This window comes from Thermobia domestica, chromosome 9 (assembly GCF_964235325.1).
Source record: "Thermobia domestica chromosome 9, izTheDome1.hap1.1, whole genome shotgun sequence".
Lineage (NCBI taxonomy): Eukaryota > Metazoa > Arthropoda > Insecta > Zygentoma > Lepismatidae > Thermobia > Thermobia domestica.
The window spans coordinates 173,680,939-173,700,922 of NC_137462.1; the positions used below are offsets into that span (position 1 = coordinate 173,680,939).

General features: G+C 35.5%; 1 protein-coding gene across 1 annotated transcript in view; it reads right to left on the bottom strand.

Annotated features, from left to right (window-relative positions):
• Positions 1–1,092: 1,092 nt before the first annotated feature.
• The window catches only part of H2.0 (Homeodomain protein 2.0), a 171,649-nt gene continuing 152,757 nt past the window's right edge, over positions 1,093–19,984 (bottom strand). The window contains exon 4 of the mRNA XM_081772213.1: positions 1,093–7,581. Within this exon, the coding sequence (XP_081628339.1) occupies positions 7,405–7,581 (177 nt within the window). The 3' untranslated portion in view covers positions 1,093–7,404. The remainder of the gene's footprint in view (positions 7,582–19,984) is intronic.

A 19,984-nucleotide genomic window follows, 5' to 3' on the forward strand; every position in this document is an offset into this window, starting at 1 on the left:
CAAGAAATTATTACATTTTGTATGTACTGCTCTCTTACATGTTAAATCTCAGCCGCAACCTATCTGGGATACTTTTCAACATGATCTTATTTATCATGTCGATGCCACACCCACCTCGATTGCGGTTGTAGATACTCTTGATAACGCTATTGTTTTTCAGTGGACCAACCTGCCAAATTTACCTATTTTTGTGACTGAATTTTTGGCAGCCTCATTTGCTGCATTAATCCACGCCTATCCACGTGCCACGAACCGTGCCTATCCACGCAAAGTTCATATCTATTGTGACAATATGGCGGTGTTCTATCAACATTTATATTGTTAAAGGTTGCGATATCCATTTCAACAATGAAGAAAATTCTAATTAAAAAATCGGCACGGATTGTTGCCTTCGATAGGTCATGAAGTTTCTTTTCTAAAAATTCGAAGTCTCTAGGTTGAGATTTGTAAGAGAAATCGTGAATTTTCGTGAAAGGTAAAAAATACATGAGAGATACGAAGACTGTAGTGACATCTATCGGCAAAACTTGTCCTTTTAAAGCAACCTTAAATTTTCAATGGTAAAAGAATTTATTGCTGGTAGTTCAGGAGATTACTTTGAACAAAGAAACAAATGGAATTTTCAGTATAATATAGTGTGGTATAATATGAGATATGAGATAAAGTGATTGTAATGAAATAAAATTTCTTGTTTTGCGTCCTGCGATTATTCACCGAGGCAAAGGGAGATGGTGATAATGAGAAGAATAAAATGATGAAATTAAGTGGTAGGAAACGATAAAAATCCATGCACAATTTGTTTGTCCACCACAAAGCTCACTTTGGCGAGACTTGGGATCGAAACAAGGACTACACGAACACCAGAGGTGAGTGGTATATCATTGAGCCAATGCGGCCCCCTATACAGCGGTAGAGCAAATCACTACATTTGTTTGCATAATAAGTAAAATAATATTTAAAAAATTGAAGTACATTAACTTTGATAATATGCAGACATCTTACCTTACTATAATAGGTGGATTTAAATAATAAAATTGAAATAAAACGCAATTCATATAGTTTTTTTTTTAGAAGAAACTGTTTTATTGCTTTCCACAGCATGAAAGGGAAATTTTATAATTTGAATAAATATAACGGTATTTCATTCAACACAAGAAAATGGAACGTAAATAAAACATTCACCAACAATATATTGTATACAGGAAATTTATATTTTATGTTTGAGTATGCGACAGTGGGCGGAAGGAGGGAGGAGGGCTTGAAATAAAGTGTAGGTTCTAATTTTTGATCCATGCATGATTCATGCTTTTCTCGTAATTTCTTACATCATGTAGAAATGTTTTTCTCTCCTTTTTGTAATTAGTGTAATAGTATCTATTTAAACACATACATTAATCCGCTAGCAATAATTCGGTATCATCCCTCATTTTATAATAAGGTATTTAGATATGCTAACAGATGGCATAAGTTCTCAGTAAGTGTTAGCAGGGTCAAGATGCCGAATATCGGATGGTTTCTCAATATCGGATACCGAGAAATATTCCGTGTAAGGTGCTGCAGCCTAGCGGTCGTTATCGTAACTGCACACTAATCGGTGGGCCATTAAGCACCTGAGTTACAATATCTCTCGCAGCATGTTTATTTCTGTGGTGAAGTGTTTTGTGATTTTTATTTTGTGAAATATTTCTAATACTGCAGATGATTGCATTATGTGATCCATAAAGGTAACCGAATCATATTCATACTATAATTATAATATAGGCCAAGAAGAGTAGTTTTAAATTACATGATGTTTTGGTAGTTTGTTTCTGTTTAAGTGATCTATATAGTTGAAAGTTGCCACACGAGTTACGTTGCCAAATATCGGATAGAACAGAGGTTCCAAATATCGGATATCAGATATTAGGGAACGGTATTGCTGATGTCATTCTTCGATTTTTAGAGATGACAGTAATCGCACGAAGGTAGAACTAGCATCCTGAGATTATGCTCCAGGCTGTTGCTGCAACGCAGATCCTATGAGCAAGCGTGTTTGTAAGAAAAGAATCATAGATGAAACGTCTTCTTCAGACGATTCATTAAGTTCTCTAAACCAATGCGGAAAATAGTGCGGATGACGAATGTGTGTTTCGTTCATAGCTGTATAAACTTGACACAAAGATAGTGAACGATGGATGTATCCAATGTCTTAAATGGGCACCAGAGATATGTGCAGGCATTGACCCAAAAACGTGGAAATCTTTGTTTGTGATTTCTACCAGTAATTTAACTTCTTGGTAGATCCTACTATAGATGAGTAGAACAACGTTTAGTTACAAATGAATCTAAATTATTAGAAAGTATCATCTTTTGTTGAACAATGTTTAAGTACCGGAAAATCTGCATACTTAGAAAGTTTTCTGTTTGATAGAGCAATGTTTAGTTAAAAGTAAATCTACATGTTGAAAACGTTTATGACTTTGTAGAACGTTTAATTAAATCTACATGTTTTGCAACTTTACGTTTTGTACGTGTTTACACCGTGTAATATAATTAAATTAATGCAGTCTTCTCCAATTGTAGTTTTCCTAAAATATTTCTCATTTAATTTCCGTCCGATATTAAGACCCCTTACTATACGATATTGGGCAACATTTTTTCGAATTGAGAAAAATGCCACTTTGTACCAAAGTGCATATATATCCTTCTTTTAATATTTCTTTATTGTTTTGAAACTTTCAAATTATAATCTACAAAGATAACAGAACATTTAGAAGAGGCTATATCAATGAAATATCTGTTGGTAAAGTTTTTATTCCTTTTTTTCAAACAGTATCCGATATTCGGCACCTTTCCTATCGTCCGTACGTTCTTCTGTTACTGTACGTTACTCCTCACGATAACTCTTGAACGAAAGAGAATTTTTTGGCAGTAGATAGCTAAAGTAAATATTTCAGCTGATTTCGTTAACAGAATGAATCTGTTAACATGTTAACGAGTAACGGCGACTTTTGTTTAATCACACGATAGTTCTTGAACAATCACGAATTTTTTAATTCTGTTTTTTTTTTTTGCAATACATAGCTAGAGCAATTATCTTGGTCGAATTCGTTAACGGATTCAATTCGTTAACATCTTAATAGCCGTTAGTGAACACGATGACTGTTGAACGAAAACGAATTTCTGAGTTCTGTTTTTGCAATAGATAGCTAGAGCAATAACTATTTCGTGCGAGTTTGTTAACGGCAATCCGTTAAATCCTTAATGAGTAATAACGACTAATGGTCGTCTGTTAGTGCACACGGATAACCTGTAAACGAAAGGAAGTTTCTGTTTTGTTTTTGCAATACGTAATTATAGAGCAATTACATTAGCGAAGCTCGTTAAGGGAGTGAATCTGTTAAAATTTTAACGGGTAATTGTGATTTACATCGGTTACGTCACACGATAACTGTTGAATGACTGCGAATTTTTATTTATTTATTTACTTACTTACTTATTTGCAAATATAGTAGAAGTTACACATCTCTCGATTAAATTTCAGCGAATTTCCTCCGGGGGTTGACATCTACTGGACGAAATTTAAGCTCCCAGTGTGTGATCCTTTTCACTGTCTATCAGAATTTATTAAATACGTGCTGTTTTCATCCTGTTCTATATTGTTATCAAACAATGGTAAGTGTAACATGTAGTGCACATATCATGAAAGTTGTTCTGTAATAGTGTTAAATAATCTGCCTTGTTTCTTGTTCTTGTATCCTAAAGTTGAATCAATGCGTTGGATCTTGTATCCTAAAATTGAATCATTATCCTCTACAAATAATAATGGCATGGATACTCCACATCATTAAAAGTAGGATACACTCTATTAATGAATTGCCAGTTAGTAGCTGTAGGTTTTGGATAAATAAATTAGAGATTAGAAACTACTTCCTGTTAACGGACACTTCTACCTTTAATTCGTTTCCTCGTACTTTCATTGTGCCTACGACGCACTGAATGACAGAACCTTCACGTGCAGTAGTACCTACTATATTGCGCAACAACCGAATTGGCGTTTGCCGCTTGGTGTGAACAAATAAGCGTGAACGAATGCGTTATTGCCCAACAAACTTCCAAGCGGGCGAACGCTGTATAACTTGTTGACAAGATTCACGTTTCACTAAGAGCGTAAAACTTGTCGGGGAGAATCAGACTCCGGCATCACAGCATATTTGCAACCATCGGATTTGATAGATGTGAGAACAACGCTCAATACCAAACATCAATTCGGCTGCTGCACATAATAGATATGCTGCATACTTGTTTGTTCGGAGTTTTTTTTTTTTTTTACATCATCGATACAATAAATGAAAGGTACAAAATGTATCATCAACCTTAGATCGTTTACTGCTTTAAATATACAATACATATATTTAATTAAATTTTCTATTTCTTTATTAATGCATAATAAGTTAACTACCAAGTACATTTGTTACAGTTTTAAAAATGGACGAAGAGAGCTATTGATAGATCTTGAGAAGCCAAATTGACGGCGAAAAAATGTATTATGATATAACTCAAAGGAAATAGAAATGACTCTTCACACCTTTGATTTTGTTATATTTTGTATAATATATTCGTCATTATGTATACAAATTGACAAATTAACTTTGGTTCCAAAATATATTTATGTTCGTACGAGGCAAAATATAACTATTTACATAAACATGTACTTTTGAACACTCAAATGTGTATGGCACTTATTGAAAAATTCAAGTATTAGATTTAAAATATTTTAAAATATACTTTATTCGAGCAAAATATTATTCGATTTTTATGACACTATATAACAATTTGCTTTATTAATTAAATACAAGTAAGATAGGTTTAAAAACAATATTTCGAGAAAGCTTTTTTGATAGTCGCACTTTATTTTCCTTTTGCTTCTATGGTTCAGCAGATTTACTCGGAAAATTGGGTTGTGCTTATATTATGATACCCTTCTTACGTTTTCAACGTTAAGTTATTCGAGTATCGCGTTACATATGTAAGTAATGCGATTTCACTATGTAGAAATCCTCGAATCATTATTAAAGGTGTGTTTGAAGTAGCGTTAATAAACAATAGATGGCACCACATGCACCCTATCTTTCCAATGTATTTTGTAAAGAACAACGATATTCAAAATAATTTAATCAAATTCAAAAGATGAATGTTCAAACATTGTCAAAAGAAAAATTGAATAAATACGAGGGTATTCCCAAAAGTAAAGTCTCGTATGTTTTCTTTTAGAAGTACAAAGAAACGTTTATTTTCCAATATTGTATACATCAATTTGAAGCTTATATATTTATCTATTTTTCTGCGTAATGGCCATTTTGGTCGATGCATTTTAGTACACGTTGTGGCAGTTTTTGTATGCCCATGTCATAGCAGCTTGCTATCACGTGTATGAGGAAGCGTTGAACCCCATCTTTCAACTTGCATTTTATTTTTCGTGAAAATCCTACGAACGGTGCTACACGAAACCCCAGAAACCCAGATGCAGAGATCATCCAGAATGATCTGATGATCTTTATGCATGGTTTGCTCAACCTTCGCGACTGTCTTGTCCAAAATGGACGACGATCTCCTGCTTCTTTCTTCGTTATGAATTTCAGTACAATCAGCTGCAAACTCCTTACACCACTTGCAGACTTTTCTGACATCCATGTACGACTCGCCATATATTATTTCCGTTAATCGGCGATTAATTTAAATCGATTTCACATGTTTTGCGTTGAAAAACCGTATAATTGCACGAACTTCGCGCTTGGCGGTAACGCTAAGTATAGATGGAGTGGGTCGTGAGTCAAGTGCGTCAAGATTTGTGAGTCAGTGGATTTTGGGTCAAATGAACGTGACCCACTGCAACCCACCATGACGTATTACGACCCAAGATTCACTCTGCTCAGTGCATTGTAGACAGTATCTTCTGAACACTAGTGAATTTGTATACGTTTTACTTTCAAGGAGTCCATTTTTCTAGGTGAAAAAAGAACTTCAGGTTGTTCTGCATATTGATATTTGTAATTGTAATAGTAGTAATAGGACTTATTACTTAGCTATGGTTAGCGTACGCGCATATGGCGTGCGAGACCTGGGTTCGATTCTCGGTGGGAGCTCATGTGTTTCGGATTCCTCGTTAATCAGTAGGTCTTGTCTCATATAACCTCGCTGCTGAAAGGGACGTTAAACTCAAAATCAACTCAACTCGAATTTTACACTGGTTTTCTTTCCCTTTTACGTTGACCTACTTTATCTTGAACAAATTTCATCCTATTTTACGCTGAAAGTATCTGTAATTCAACCAAAAAATAATAATATATGTGGTAATTAAATTAAAATTCATCGTAATATGGCCCATGACAAACGCTTTACTATTTTATATCGACTGTGCGATTAGTTAGATTATGTTGACTGTAGATTATGTATACAATTCAAGCTTCGATTAGTTAGAATTTCACAGCCTTGTTTTATTACAAGTGTAAACTCTTCAGTCAGTGGAGAGGATGATGTGGATCATGGGTCAGAGTTTATGACGATGGGTTTTGGTGAGTGGTGGGTCAGAGTAAGTCATGGAGGGTGCTGGGTCAGAGTGGGTCACAGTGGGTGCTTGGTCAGTGGGTCATGAGTCAAGTTTTCATTGACCCACGCCATTTCTGGCGCTAAGCGCGAACTCCATTACAAACGACTTCCAAACCAAGACTTACCATCTCAACAAAATGCAAGCTTTTTGTTTGTTTGTTTGAAAGAAGGAAACAAGAAACACAACAGTGTTGCCAACAGCTGTACGAACACTTTCCTTTCGCCCTCAATGCTTTGTAGACTTTTCTTTTGGGATAACCCTCGTAAAATAATCAGAGAATAATCTGTGTAGTTTCTTCTTTCAATGTTGAGAGAGAGTTTCGTTATTGGGAGCATGTTTCTGAGGAGTAAAATTAAATACTCAGAACAATAAAATGAACAAAATATGAAAACACTTCAGATATTATTTATTCAACTTTTCTTTAGACAAACTTTAAATATTCGTGCTTTGAATTGATTGAATTATTTTGAATATTATTGCTTCCAACAAAATACATTAGAAAGATAGGGGGCACGTGCTGCCATCTAGTAATAGTTGTCTTTATACTTACCTTAATAGTTCTAGAATTGAACATCAGTCGACTAATTAATAGGAAGACGAAACGTACCGATTAATTCTCCGGATAAATATTTTCAATAACGGAAAGATTTTTAAAAAGTAAAATAATAATACAATTTATTTAAACAGCAATAAAATGCATAAATAACGGTTAGCACAGAAACAGGTTCTTCTGTGGTATTAGGAAAGCGTACACTTCATGTTCAGACGTTCGTGATTCTGCCACTGCTCACTAGGTGTCAGGCATATTCACTTTCTCAACTACACTTCTTGATATCTTCGTCGTGTTCCTGCGTTGAATCTGGTTTCCCTCCTTCAGGACTAGCGCGGAGTCTCACTATCTTTTCCTCTTCCTTTTCCGGTAATGGCTGTTGTTGTTTTGCTTCTTTGCTATGTCGCCACTTCATTCGTCTATTCTGAAACCACACCTTCACCTGAAGAAAGAAAGAAAAAAAAAGTATTAACATTCAATGTATTAATCAAATTGATGAGTAGTATCAGTTTGTGATAGTAATTATAATGTTTGGCTAGTGGACAGACTACTGTACATTATTAGTACTATAGTAATTAGTATCATTCACACTATTCAATACTTTCTATAGCACCTCTTCACACTGTGGCTAGAACAGTGTCGGCGCAAGTGGGGGGTTCGGCGTTATTACCAGTGGTGCTATTCTATTTTTTTAATAACCGGTTCGAGAGAGAGAGAGAGACAGAGCTAGTAGGTGGATATGGATAGGTAGATGAATATAACTCTCTTAGGAAACAAACCATACAAGGTAGACAAAAGCAAATTTTTCACTGGATACCACAAGTGACAAGTAGAGACCTACACAGCATTCTAATACAAGGTGGTGTCACGAAATTAGGTAGCACTGCGAATAACTTGGAAACGGAATTATCCAAGATAGATACTTGTAAAAAAGTATTGAAAACACCTTAATCAGCAATGGACCGAGAATTGTTTCGTTTGCGTTTCATATATAAATAACGCCCACCAACACACTCATATGATTCCAGTTCTCATTCTTGATATCTGAGCATTTGAGATTAAAAAAATAAACGCTCATACCTTGTACTGAGAGCATTGGCGTCTCTGTCATGTAAAATTTGGGGGGGACATCAAAGGAAATGATCTAACTGCTAGTGAGTATCTAAATAAATTAAATTAAAATAAAATATTGAATATTTCGTATTTCAAAATATTGGGGGGGGACGCGTCCCCCCTGTCCCCCCGCCAGAGACGCCCATGACTGAGAGATCATACGTTTAACCCTGTAGCTGCAAGACTTTCTAAAAACAAAGATAGTTAAACTAAACTTAACTGTTCCTGGGTGTAACTGGGTAAAATTTACTGTTGTCTGGGTATAACAAACGGTTCTCGGCACTGAAGATATTTTAACAACCGGTTCTAGCGAACCGGCGCGAACCGGCGCGAACCGGCTGAATATCACCACTGGTTTATTGCCCCTCTTGAGCGAGCGTTGAGTAAAAATATACATTTACCACACATACAAATGGTATGAATTAGATAATTGATATTGAGGGGAAAATCTAAGAGACCTAACGGGACATAAAAGTTTGAAAGTGCAGTAATTCAAAATGAGATAATGACACTCCCTCAACATACATAAATATGATTATCTGACAAGCAGTAAATAAAACAAGAAATTTATTAAGTTAATCAACTGCGTAAAATAACTAAATTGAATATATATTGTCTGAGATATCCGCACCTAATATTTCAGAATGTCTATGAGTATACGATAAAAATTAGAGATGCAAGGGCTCGGAAAAAACCGGTTTTTTTGGAAAAAACTCGGTTTTTTCTGCTTCGCTTTTTTGCTTGGGAAATTTTCGGCTTTTTTCAAAATTCTGCTTTAAATTCATTAAGCAGATTTTGTTTCGCTTCTCTATAACACAAAAAGTTATTTAATTAGTGGTTGATGTCGATAATAATATAAAACCTCGAAAATAAACCATGAATTTCGAAAAGATATTTCAAACAATTTTACTTCTCAACATATTTACATTATGAATTGCAAAGGATTAACCAATGTATATAATAAGATTTTTTAACCTCCTATATACAAAAGTAAGCAGGGTCGGCAAGAACCATGGTTGTTTTTGAAAATGCCAAAAAAACTCGTTGTTTAGGGGGAGTTTAAACTAGGTTTTTTTGGTTTAAACCAGGTTTATTGGATTTAGGTGTTTTTGCTTTATGTATTTATATTATATATTGACAGAAATAAGTTTGTTTTGCCTTGGTGTTATTATGCAACAACGGGGTTATGCTGGAAGAGGTCACATAAGCTTAAAGAAGTCCGGCCAGTAAATTTCTTACATTGGGCAACTCCCGCCCTAGCCATCGGGAAAATCCCGTCATTATTCTAAATGTAAAACAATAACGGAAAAATCCTGTTATTGCTTTGCATGTAAAATTTAAAGGTCAACGTATCATAATCAGTACGCTAAAACTGAGGTATTAAATTACAAATTTAGTATGTAGATATCATTGAAAGTCCAATCCAAACTAATGTTGGAAGCTACGTAGGCAATCGATAAATTTTGCCAATTTCTATCAATATATTTAAGCAACCTTGTCTTCTTTATGAAACAGCCATTCAGGCATGCAGAAATATACAATTTGGTTTCGTTTCGTATGTTCAGGCTTAACATACTTATGTAATGCCTAGGTTATCAAGGAGAAGACTTTCACTTAAAGTGACATCCGAACCGCTACTTTGTTTACGTATGTAAGAAGGGTAGTGGTTCGACTGAGAATTGAACACGGGACACCTTGATTAAAAGGTGAAAAGGAAATGAAACTAATGCAGATGGTTTGATGTGTGGAAACGTCACTATGAAGTTCACACGATTCGCATTTATCGTTCTTCTTATTTTTTTAGTTTAAACCAGTTGTTTATTTAAAAAAAAAAAAAGAATAAACAGCTGATGTAAACTAGCCAAACCTAAAAGTAAATACTTCTTTTAAAAAGTACACAAATAACTAGCAAAATTCTATGTAGTAGTTTTACTTCAAAATATACCATACCCTCTTTTTTGGAACAAAATAAAATTAAAATAAAACATAAGAAAAATACTTAGATTTATATGATACAATTAAAGGCTGCATATCTAGAGTTTTTGGTTCTGTATATTCTTGAAATTCTACAGTTTTATATAACTACCATCACGGTTTATTCAGTCAAGTTCTCTGAATTTTTAACACGAGAGATTCAACATATGGAAGGTGTGAGGTAAGAACATGGTAACCCACAATTTTACTATTATAAGAAATTAGAGATTTTCTGCTGCACAATCCATTTTGAAAGTTGGAAAGCTGATTTTTCACATAAGACTATACATGAAGGATTAAAAGAAGCGGTATGCGTTGCTGTCTATCTGGTGCTGCAAAACCCAGCAATTGAAAATTTGTTGGTTACCATGTTCTTTGCTCACACCCTTCAATTCATTACGGAACTCTCCTCCCCCTTCCCCACCACCACAGAAAAAAAGGACTACGGAATACATTTAACTTAAGATAAATACAACTGCACAACAAAGGTGACTGAATGGAGCTTTTGCGCTTCTATCGGGAAGTCCGGGATTCAACCCACCATTCGACCATTCCGATAAAGCTTTTCTTCATTCCATCTGTGAAGTAGAAATAGTGCGTGTATTGTGAGTTGGCCGATTTCCTTGCTTATTGTTTTTAAATTGTTATTATTACTAATTACCAGCAGTGACGGTTTTGCGAAGGTTAAGGGGCTGTCTTTAGGACTGAAGCCTGTTCCCCCAAATTACGGAATGTCTAAAACAAATAAAATATATATTAGTTATGCCTTTACTCATAAACTTTAAGTTCCCGTCAAATAAAAATTACGAATGTTTAGAAAAACTAAACATTAGTAAGAAAATCCTCTCTCAAAATACTTTTCTAAATCCGCCACTGATTCTCAGTATAAAATGATCTTCAAGGTTGTATTCGGAAGATTATCGCTAAATATATAAACGAAACGAAATATTAATTATGCCTGTACTCATAAACTTCAAGCTCCTCACAAATAAAATTAGGACATTTTAGAAAACGAAACAATCAGAGAAAACCCTCCCAAAGTACTTTTCTAAATCCACTACTGAATATTTATAGCCTATAAATTAGTATTCAAAGTTGTATCCGGAAAATTATTGCTAAATCGTTCCACAGCTACAGTATAACAGAAATGTGGAAGTACGGTTTGACGGATATATTGAAAAACGTACGCTTTGACGGATATATAGAAAAACATAAGTTCAACTTTTGCGCTAAAAGCTAGAGTACTAAGCTCATGGAAATGAAACACGGATGACAAACTAAAATGATCTAGAGAAGAAAAAATTTCGATAACTCAAAAGTTAAAATAAAGTTAAATAGCCTCTAAAATTACCCTCAAATACTACATTCTTCATGTTAGCTTTAATTCGTAAAACATGTGCTCCATTCATTTTGATGGTGAATTTCAGAGCGAAATATGGCATTCAGGTCATGGAATTCTTATCTAGTATAGAATATACTCGTACTATTTAATATAAGAAAGCTATTTAGATAGAAAAATCATGAAAATGAAAAAAGCCAAAATTTCCAAAATTCTCGTTTTTTCCCTAAAAAGCCAGCTTTTTATGTAAAAAAACACCATCGATTCAAAAAAGCCGGCTTTTTTGCATCTCTAATAAAAATGTTGCATTGCACATGTTCAATGTAAGACTGTTTAAATCTATACATTACCTCGTTATAGGTAATAGTTAGAATAACGTCGCCATTTCTCGACGACGGGTGTTTTCGCAAGTGACAACTGTAGACAATACAATAGTTAAACTGAACCAGAGTAAAAACAGGAGAAAGCAATGCGTAGCCTATATTGTGGTAGATTCGAGTATAAAATTAGAAAACTAAGATTCAATACTTTACATCTTTTGTTTCAGAATACAGCTAACAGATTAAAATGATACGAAAGAACAAAAAGCCATTTGAACTTGAACATGTACTCCGTGGCTAAGCGGTTAGCATATGCGCCTTTGGCGTGGGAGACCCGGTTTCGATTCTCGGCGGAAGCTGATGTGGTTCGGATTCCACGTTAATCAGTAGATCCACGTCTCATATAGCCTCGCTGCTGAAAGGGACGATAACTCAAAATCAAGTCAAGTCAAATGTTTTATCGCTAAAAAAATGTTTTGGGGGAGAAGCAGGTGTCCCCGGCAGAGATACTTCAGTAAGTTTCTTTGAACGGGATCCAAATATGATTAAAGGGGGAAAATGTCCCTTCTCAAGGTAAGTTCGCATTCTGTATACAAACACCTGAAAATGCATGAACTTGTGAGGTTGAACCCACCCCCTTGACGAACTTCTGCGTACGCTACTGGTGCACTGTTAAAAGTACTTTCTTAAATCTGAGAAACCTTTTCTTATCTGTGCACCGAAAATGTCTTTTCTTGGAAACAAGAGTATGAAACTCTCATTAATGAGAAATGAAGAAAAGTAGATGAGGTTTATCAAGCGAAACAACAAAATATACTGTTACTTACACTTTTCTTATGAATGGGAATTGCCAAATCTCGTTTCTAAGAAAATATTGTCTCGGTGCACAGATAAGAAACGATTTCTCAAATTTAAGGAATTATTTTTAACAGTGTGTCTAAACGCGAGTTTTTTCTATATTCATGGCCTTGAGTTCGAATGCTCGTAGAACACCGATCGGGTGGTACAGTAAGGGACACTTCTGGGTGATACACTTTTGCCATAAATTTCCGTATGGTTGTACCATCCAGAAGTGTTCCTTACTTCACAAACCTTGCATTAATAACATTTTAAAATAATTAATTGTTATAGCAAAGAATGCATTCTCTCTTGATTGAAAAGACAAAATTGTGGCTTAATAGGATCCAGAGGCTGCCGAGTGAAGTAGCCTCCTATGTATGATTATTTGACATGCAAATCAGTGTAGGTACTCATTATTTCCTGGGGTAAGATAAGGGCACATCTTTATTATAATAAAGAATCAAATATTCAGATAGGCAGCAAAATGTCTATGTTTATTAGGAAGACAAATTGTTCCTAAATTGAATAAAATTTAGTGTACAAATCAAATAATTCCGATTTTGAGATAACCAACTTTGGTCTCTACTACTTTCCAAGGATTTGGGTGAGATGAGTACCGCTCACTCGAGTAGTGGTTAGGATTTTACTATAAACTAAGAAAAAGACATAACACTGCAAATCAATCACTCTAATGAGATTGATTGACTAAAGTTCAGCGTCTCATTTGAGCATCGGTTCTATATGAGACGCGGACCTACGGTTTAAGGTGGAATCTGAATCCCATAATGCATTCATATGTCAAGGATCTCCGACAAGGAATCGAACCTAGGATCCTTACACTAAAGGCGCACGCGCTAGCTACTAGACCAGTTGGGACTAATCTAATTATAGTATATATGTCATTATTATTATTATTATTATTATTATTATTATTATTATTATTATTGGTTGAAGTGCTAAAAAATTCTTTTCTTTATCGAATAAGTACGTTTAATAAAACATGATGAGCCATATTAAGAAACGATTTTAAATGTGATTAGTGTCGTACTAAGGATTTGACTAACGTGTGACTATAATTTCTGCGTTGAGGAACACATTATGATTACTAAGGCCCGGATTTTTATGTAGTCCAAAGTACCGAAATATGTACATAAATATGTAACAAAAATCAATGAAATATGTAAGAAATATGTTAAAAATATGAAAATATGTAAAAATATTTTTTCGTGTTTATTTTGTGACTGTGCTATTTTCTTAGCTAATAAATATACTGTAACATATTTATGTAATAAAAGCTTAACAAATGTAAATAACTTCCTACAGATACGTACAAATTTTCAGGAGAAACAAATGAAAATATGTATCAAGAAAGTAAAAAATCTCATTATTGAACATATAAACATTAAAAAAAAATTATTTAACCAAAAAGCACTTACTTTTGGGACGAACAATGAACCACTAAATAATTTTACGCGATGGAAAAACTTTGTCACTAACTTGTCACTAATACGTTCAAATTTTCACTAAGAACAAATAAAATTGTCTCGTGGAGAAATGAAAATCACATTATTGAATATAAAAAGAGAAAAAAATATTTAAGAGAAAGAACGCTTAGCTTTGAAACTTCCAAATTTAAAACTGCGCGTTTGAAAACTTCACTAACTTTCGATAGATACGTTCAAGCTTTAACAAGGAACAAATAGACGTCGTAAACACATTATTAAAAACACATTATTGTATATCAAAATAGAAAAAAAAAAGACCTCTCCACGTCGCAGGAAGCGACAGGCGCAAACTTCAACAAATGATATTTTCCAGAGCTGATTTCCTCAGGGGCTTCCGTTTCTTCTCCATCCAATATCCTGCATGCAGTCCTCAATGTTAGGTATCCTGAATTCCTCTTCAAAACTGACTGGAACTTCCGGGCAATTTTCGTACCTGTTTCTCCTTGCACAATGTTGAGTTTCTTCTCCACATGATCCATTGTTGTCATCGCTTCTTTCAAAGTAAGTCCTGAAGTTTCTAATTTCTCGATAACGTTTGCAATCCACCCGAAATTACTTGCAACATTGAACAACAGGATTTTTGAACGCACTTTGAGAATCACGCACTGCTGCACTGGACTCTGCAGGAAATGTGGTGACAACTGACTTTACAGCATCAAAATTTTCATTGTAGAAGTTAACAGTCTGTATCCACCCCACCGTGTCAGTATAGGCTGCGGTGGCAGCGACACATTTGGTAGCATATTGTTGAAGCACTGCTTACGACCAGGGACTTTCACAAAAACTTTCTTAGTAGAAGACACAAGCTCATTGACTTCAGGGAAGTTGATCCGCACTTCCTCTGCTACACGATGTAATCCATGGACCAAACAACACATATGAATGAGGTTTGGATAGAACACTTTAAGCGCATCGGCAGCTCCTAACATGTACGCCGCAGCATCACAACACATCAGAAGCACATTTTCTGCAGGAACACTTTCTGGCCACAACACTCCCAGTCCATCATTTACGAAACGTGCAACTGTGGAATGGTTTGTTTTGTTCAAAACTTTTGAACAGATCAGAAATGGTCGTGATGGAGAATCAGGTTCAAGCTTTCCTACCACCAGATTGGCAACAAAACGTCCTAACACGTCTGTAGTTTCATCCACCGTAAACCATATATGCGAATCACCAATTTCAGCTCGAATGTTTGATAGTATCTTCATAGCACACATCCAAATAATTCTTGCGGATAGTACATTCGTCAGGAATGTGTCTCTTGCAATATTTTTCCAAAAAGGACGCGAAGGACGCGACTTGCAATTTTTACCACGGTATGTCTGCTGCTATGAACGCATTGACAAGGTCTTTGTAAAATTCACCGCTGTTTTCAGATGCTGGTTTTGTTTGGGTTAAAAGTTTTTGCTTTGCGGCACGCTGTAACACCTTGTTTTTCATGTGAATAGCTGTTTTCATGTGCTGATTCAATTGCGACTTCATTGAACAGCCCACTTTCTTATTGCATACTTGACCAAAAAAAATACCGTCTGTGGTATAAGCGTTATCCATAGCTATCCACGATTTCAATTTTGACGCTAAAGAGGAAGCCATCATTGAAAACAAGAAACTGGGTCGGTCACAAGCGTGCACACTAAAGAGGCCCACACACAGTCCAAGGTTTGCGTAAACAAGGCTGTTTGTGCAAACAGTTTGACCGTGTGTGGCGATGTATGAACTGTTTGTGCAAACGTTTGTGCAAACATTTTCCACATCGAACTCGTTCGAAAATTGTTTACACGAACATGATGTTTGCGCAAACACGTGGACCGTGTATGGGAATGTTTGTGCAAACACGAGCTTTATTTCCGAGTAGGAAGCCTAGTGTACAGACGATTATTTCTTGCGCTATGGTGTCAATGAATAGGAATCAAGAATTCTGTCGAGAATTTATTGACCTTTATAGAAATTTACCTGAACTGTGGAAGGTAAAGAGTGAAGATTATAAAAACAGGAATTTGAAAAATGCGGCATATGAGAAGTTAGTGAATAAAATGAAGGAAATAGATCAAACGGCGGACAGAGAGTCAGTGAGGAATAAAATCAATTCACTTCGTTCTGTATACCGAAGAGAACTAAAGAAGATAAATGCAAGTACAAGATCTGGAAGTCGAACAGATGACGTGTATGTACCCTCGTTATGGTATTTTTCCCATATGGACTTTCTGAGGGACCAGGAAATGCAATTATCCGGTATTTCGACCTTGGATGAAATAATTGATGTGGAAGAAACACTTTCATTTAATATAAGTAGTGGTAAATTTGTGCATATGTTATGATAGATATTTTCATTTGTGACCTTGTTCTCAACCAAAAAAAAAAAAAAAAAAGACACAGTCTTCATTCTTCACACCGCACCATTTTAAACGTGCATGTTGGTAACAACAGTCGTTGTGCTGCTAACTTCAATAGTTTCTGGAGTTCGCGCCTTCGCGGCCGTCGGTGGGGCCGAAGGGGGGTGGGATCAACACCGAAGCGCGGGAGTTCCAGCAATGACATGATTGATAATCTGCATGACATCACGTAACAGGCATTTTCCAGCGCCCAACGCCACCGATCATACCTCCATTGAGCATAGCAGCACGTGGAGTTTTGTTGCATTCGTACAAAAGGTTTTGTGTTCTAGTTGATAAGATAAAAAAAAAAATCCTTGACTGAATGACTGCAGACCCATTTTGCAAGCAGCTTGTTACAAACAGTCGCTTTGTCATTTCATCAAGCAATGAGCTCACCAACACCAAGCGACAAATTTCGTCTACTCTAGTACCCAATAACATCTGCCAGGGTGAAAAACTTGATCAGACAAAGGTCATAAGCTGACATTGCCAGACTAAAGTCTAAATTAGAGCAATCTTACGAAAAAAAAAATGTAGGGTAGGGAGTGGCAGAGCTACTACCTCTGCAACGGCAGGGAGGCCCTGATTATATGTGTTTTATTTTAGTCAGACATGAAATCGCAATCAAGAAAAATAAATTTTGTTACTTCCGTTGAAAACTATACGCACTATTTTACCCTAAGATTATTGGTTTTGAGCGGGTATAACACCTGATTTTGTCATTCCTGATGTGATCAAAGTTGGGGAAAAAGATATCTTTATTTTTCTGAGTAAGTTTAGAACTACTTTCGGAACAGTTTGTCTGAGGTAAATTTAATATATTACAAAATTTATTTGAAATCAAATTAGATTTCACAACAGTATATGCGTATGTACGGTAACTCGTAATCAAAAGATCATTAGGAAAATAAGCAACATAATATTTTTCCAGAACTGTCACTGTCAATCAGCCGTGTACACATACATATCCTCGTTGAATTATAACAGTGTAACAATCATGAAAACTCCATTCACATATATTATATTCAGTTTTAAACAATTAGTAAATAGTCCTAATTCAAAGTAGCGGTAATATTCTGATTATTACATGTAGTTACTCGTGTTTACATGGTGTCATTCATTGCCTGACTTTAAATGTCTGTGCTGGAAAGAAACATGAAATGCTTAAATTGTTTTATAGGTCCTAATAAGTCCTGGCAAGATTTTTCTGTATCTGTGTGTGCGGGGGGAGGGCTGATTTTGAAGTTCCGCCACTGAGGGTAGGTGTTATTTATATAGCCTACTATACATTAACGTTAAACAAGCTGCTTCAGTGGACATGCTTACGCGATTAAACTCAAAATTGAACTGAAGTTTGTGCAAACAGTTGTATCGTGTATGGCCGAGTGTTTGCGCAAACACAATGTTTGCACAAACATGATGTTTGCGCAAACCATGGACCGTGTGTGGGCCTCTTAACAAACCGGTCGCGAAACTGGATTCTTTTCCCCTTTGTTTGAACGAAGAAGTGGCGGTGTAGCCGTCGAGTCATACAAAAGCGATTTTTTATTCGATTTAAGAAACAAGTGATAAAGCCTCTGCCGCTGCAATCACCTCCCTCTCTCCGCCACCACCACCCCACCCGTAGAGGTTACACACACACACAAAAAAAAAAAAAAAAAAGGTGAGAAAGCCAGCCAACTATGTGCGTTTTAGTTTGTTTTGCCGGCACACATCCGAGTGGCGTCTGCTTGCAACGGCGATAAGCACAAAAATCCTTATATTGTTTTCTTTCTTTATATGCGAGTATAGAAAAGAGATCTTTTTCTTTTTTTCAGGATTGGAAGCGATAACTGACGACGTTTCTTTTCATATTGTAGAGTGTACGATTTGATTAACCCAACTTTCCCGTAATGCAAATCGGTTGAACAAAGTGAGAGAGAAAATACAGATAAATAAAGTAGTTTTTGAGTTATTGTTCCATATATAGGCCTATTTTTATTTGCGTATTATTTAAAGAAAATTAGCGAAAAGAAGTAAGAAAACTGAATTTATGTAAAAATATGTACAGTAGACGGAAGATATGTAACAGACTTCAAAATGTGTAAAAATATGTAACGTGATTTTGGTTTATATGGCTCCTTACTTCGTAATTTGCGAACATTTCATATTTTTACCAGCGTACATATAAAGGAAAAAATATGTAAAAACATAAAAATCCGAACCTTAATGATTACACTATTCACCACTGATGGCTAAAGAAACTCACGACCTTTCTGCAACTCTGTCCAAACACATTAGCAGCAAATAGAGAGAATATTAAACATCTTTCTGTATTAGGCTACCTTATTTCTCATCATGTATTTGAAGAAACCTGTGGAAAAGTCGTGACTTTCACCTTCTGATGAAAGTCATGATAATATCACAAACATTGTTCTTAGGAGGAAAATATAATCACACGTTAGTCAAATCCTTAGTATGACACTAATCAAACGTTAAAATCTTTCTGAATATGGCCCGTGAACAGTGAAAATTCCGTATATTTTTAAAATCAAACTTCGTACAATTTGATAATTAATAATCCAACTATTTGATGTTTGGAAGCTAACACATTTGTAAGTCCATGTATTATGCGGTCAGTGGATTTTAGATTAGGTTAGAGTTTAGTGTTCCTTTCATCAGCGATAGATTTATATGGAACGTAGACCTACAGCTCAATGTGGGATCTGATCCACAGAAGTTCCCACCGGGAATTGAACCCGAATCTCCCGCGTCAAAAATGAATACGCTAATCTAGCTACAAGGGAGATTTGCGGTCAGTGGAATAAATACGAGAATTTTTTCCTACGTTAAAAGTGATACAACTAAGACTGGACTCAGTTTTGAGAATATATCATATAAACAGTTACAAATTTATTATATTTTAAACTGAACATTTGTTTAATACAATCATGATAATTTGATTACACAACTATGTGAGTATTGTTATATATACACCAGTGGCGTATTTACGATTTTGTTTTGGGGAGGGCTTTGCTAATTTTTGGGGGTGGCTTTGCCTGAAAATGTGAAAATTCTGCAAGATATTTCATATAATTTATTATAGTAAGATTTCGGGGGGGCTTAAGCCCGGAAGCCCCCCTAAATACGCCACTGATATACACCAAAGTCCAAAATATTTTCTAATACTAAAAGGAAAACTTGTGTCTATCCGCCATGCTAATTCCTAATAGTAAATGATCACACTAATAGGTTTCGCCACCTGCACTGCACAGTCTTTATACCTGTCACCAATAGGTGTCGCTAGCGTGCAGGCAATTTGGCGATTAACAACTACCGCCACGATTTAGGTGTAGCTGCAGCATGAAAACTGTATTCCGTACAAAGGTTGTAACCA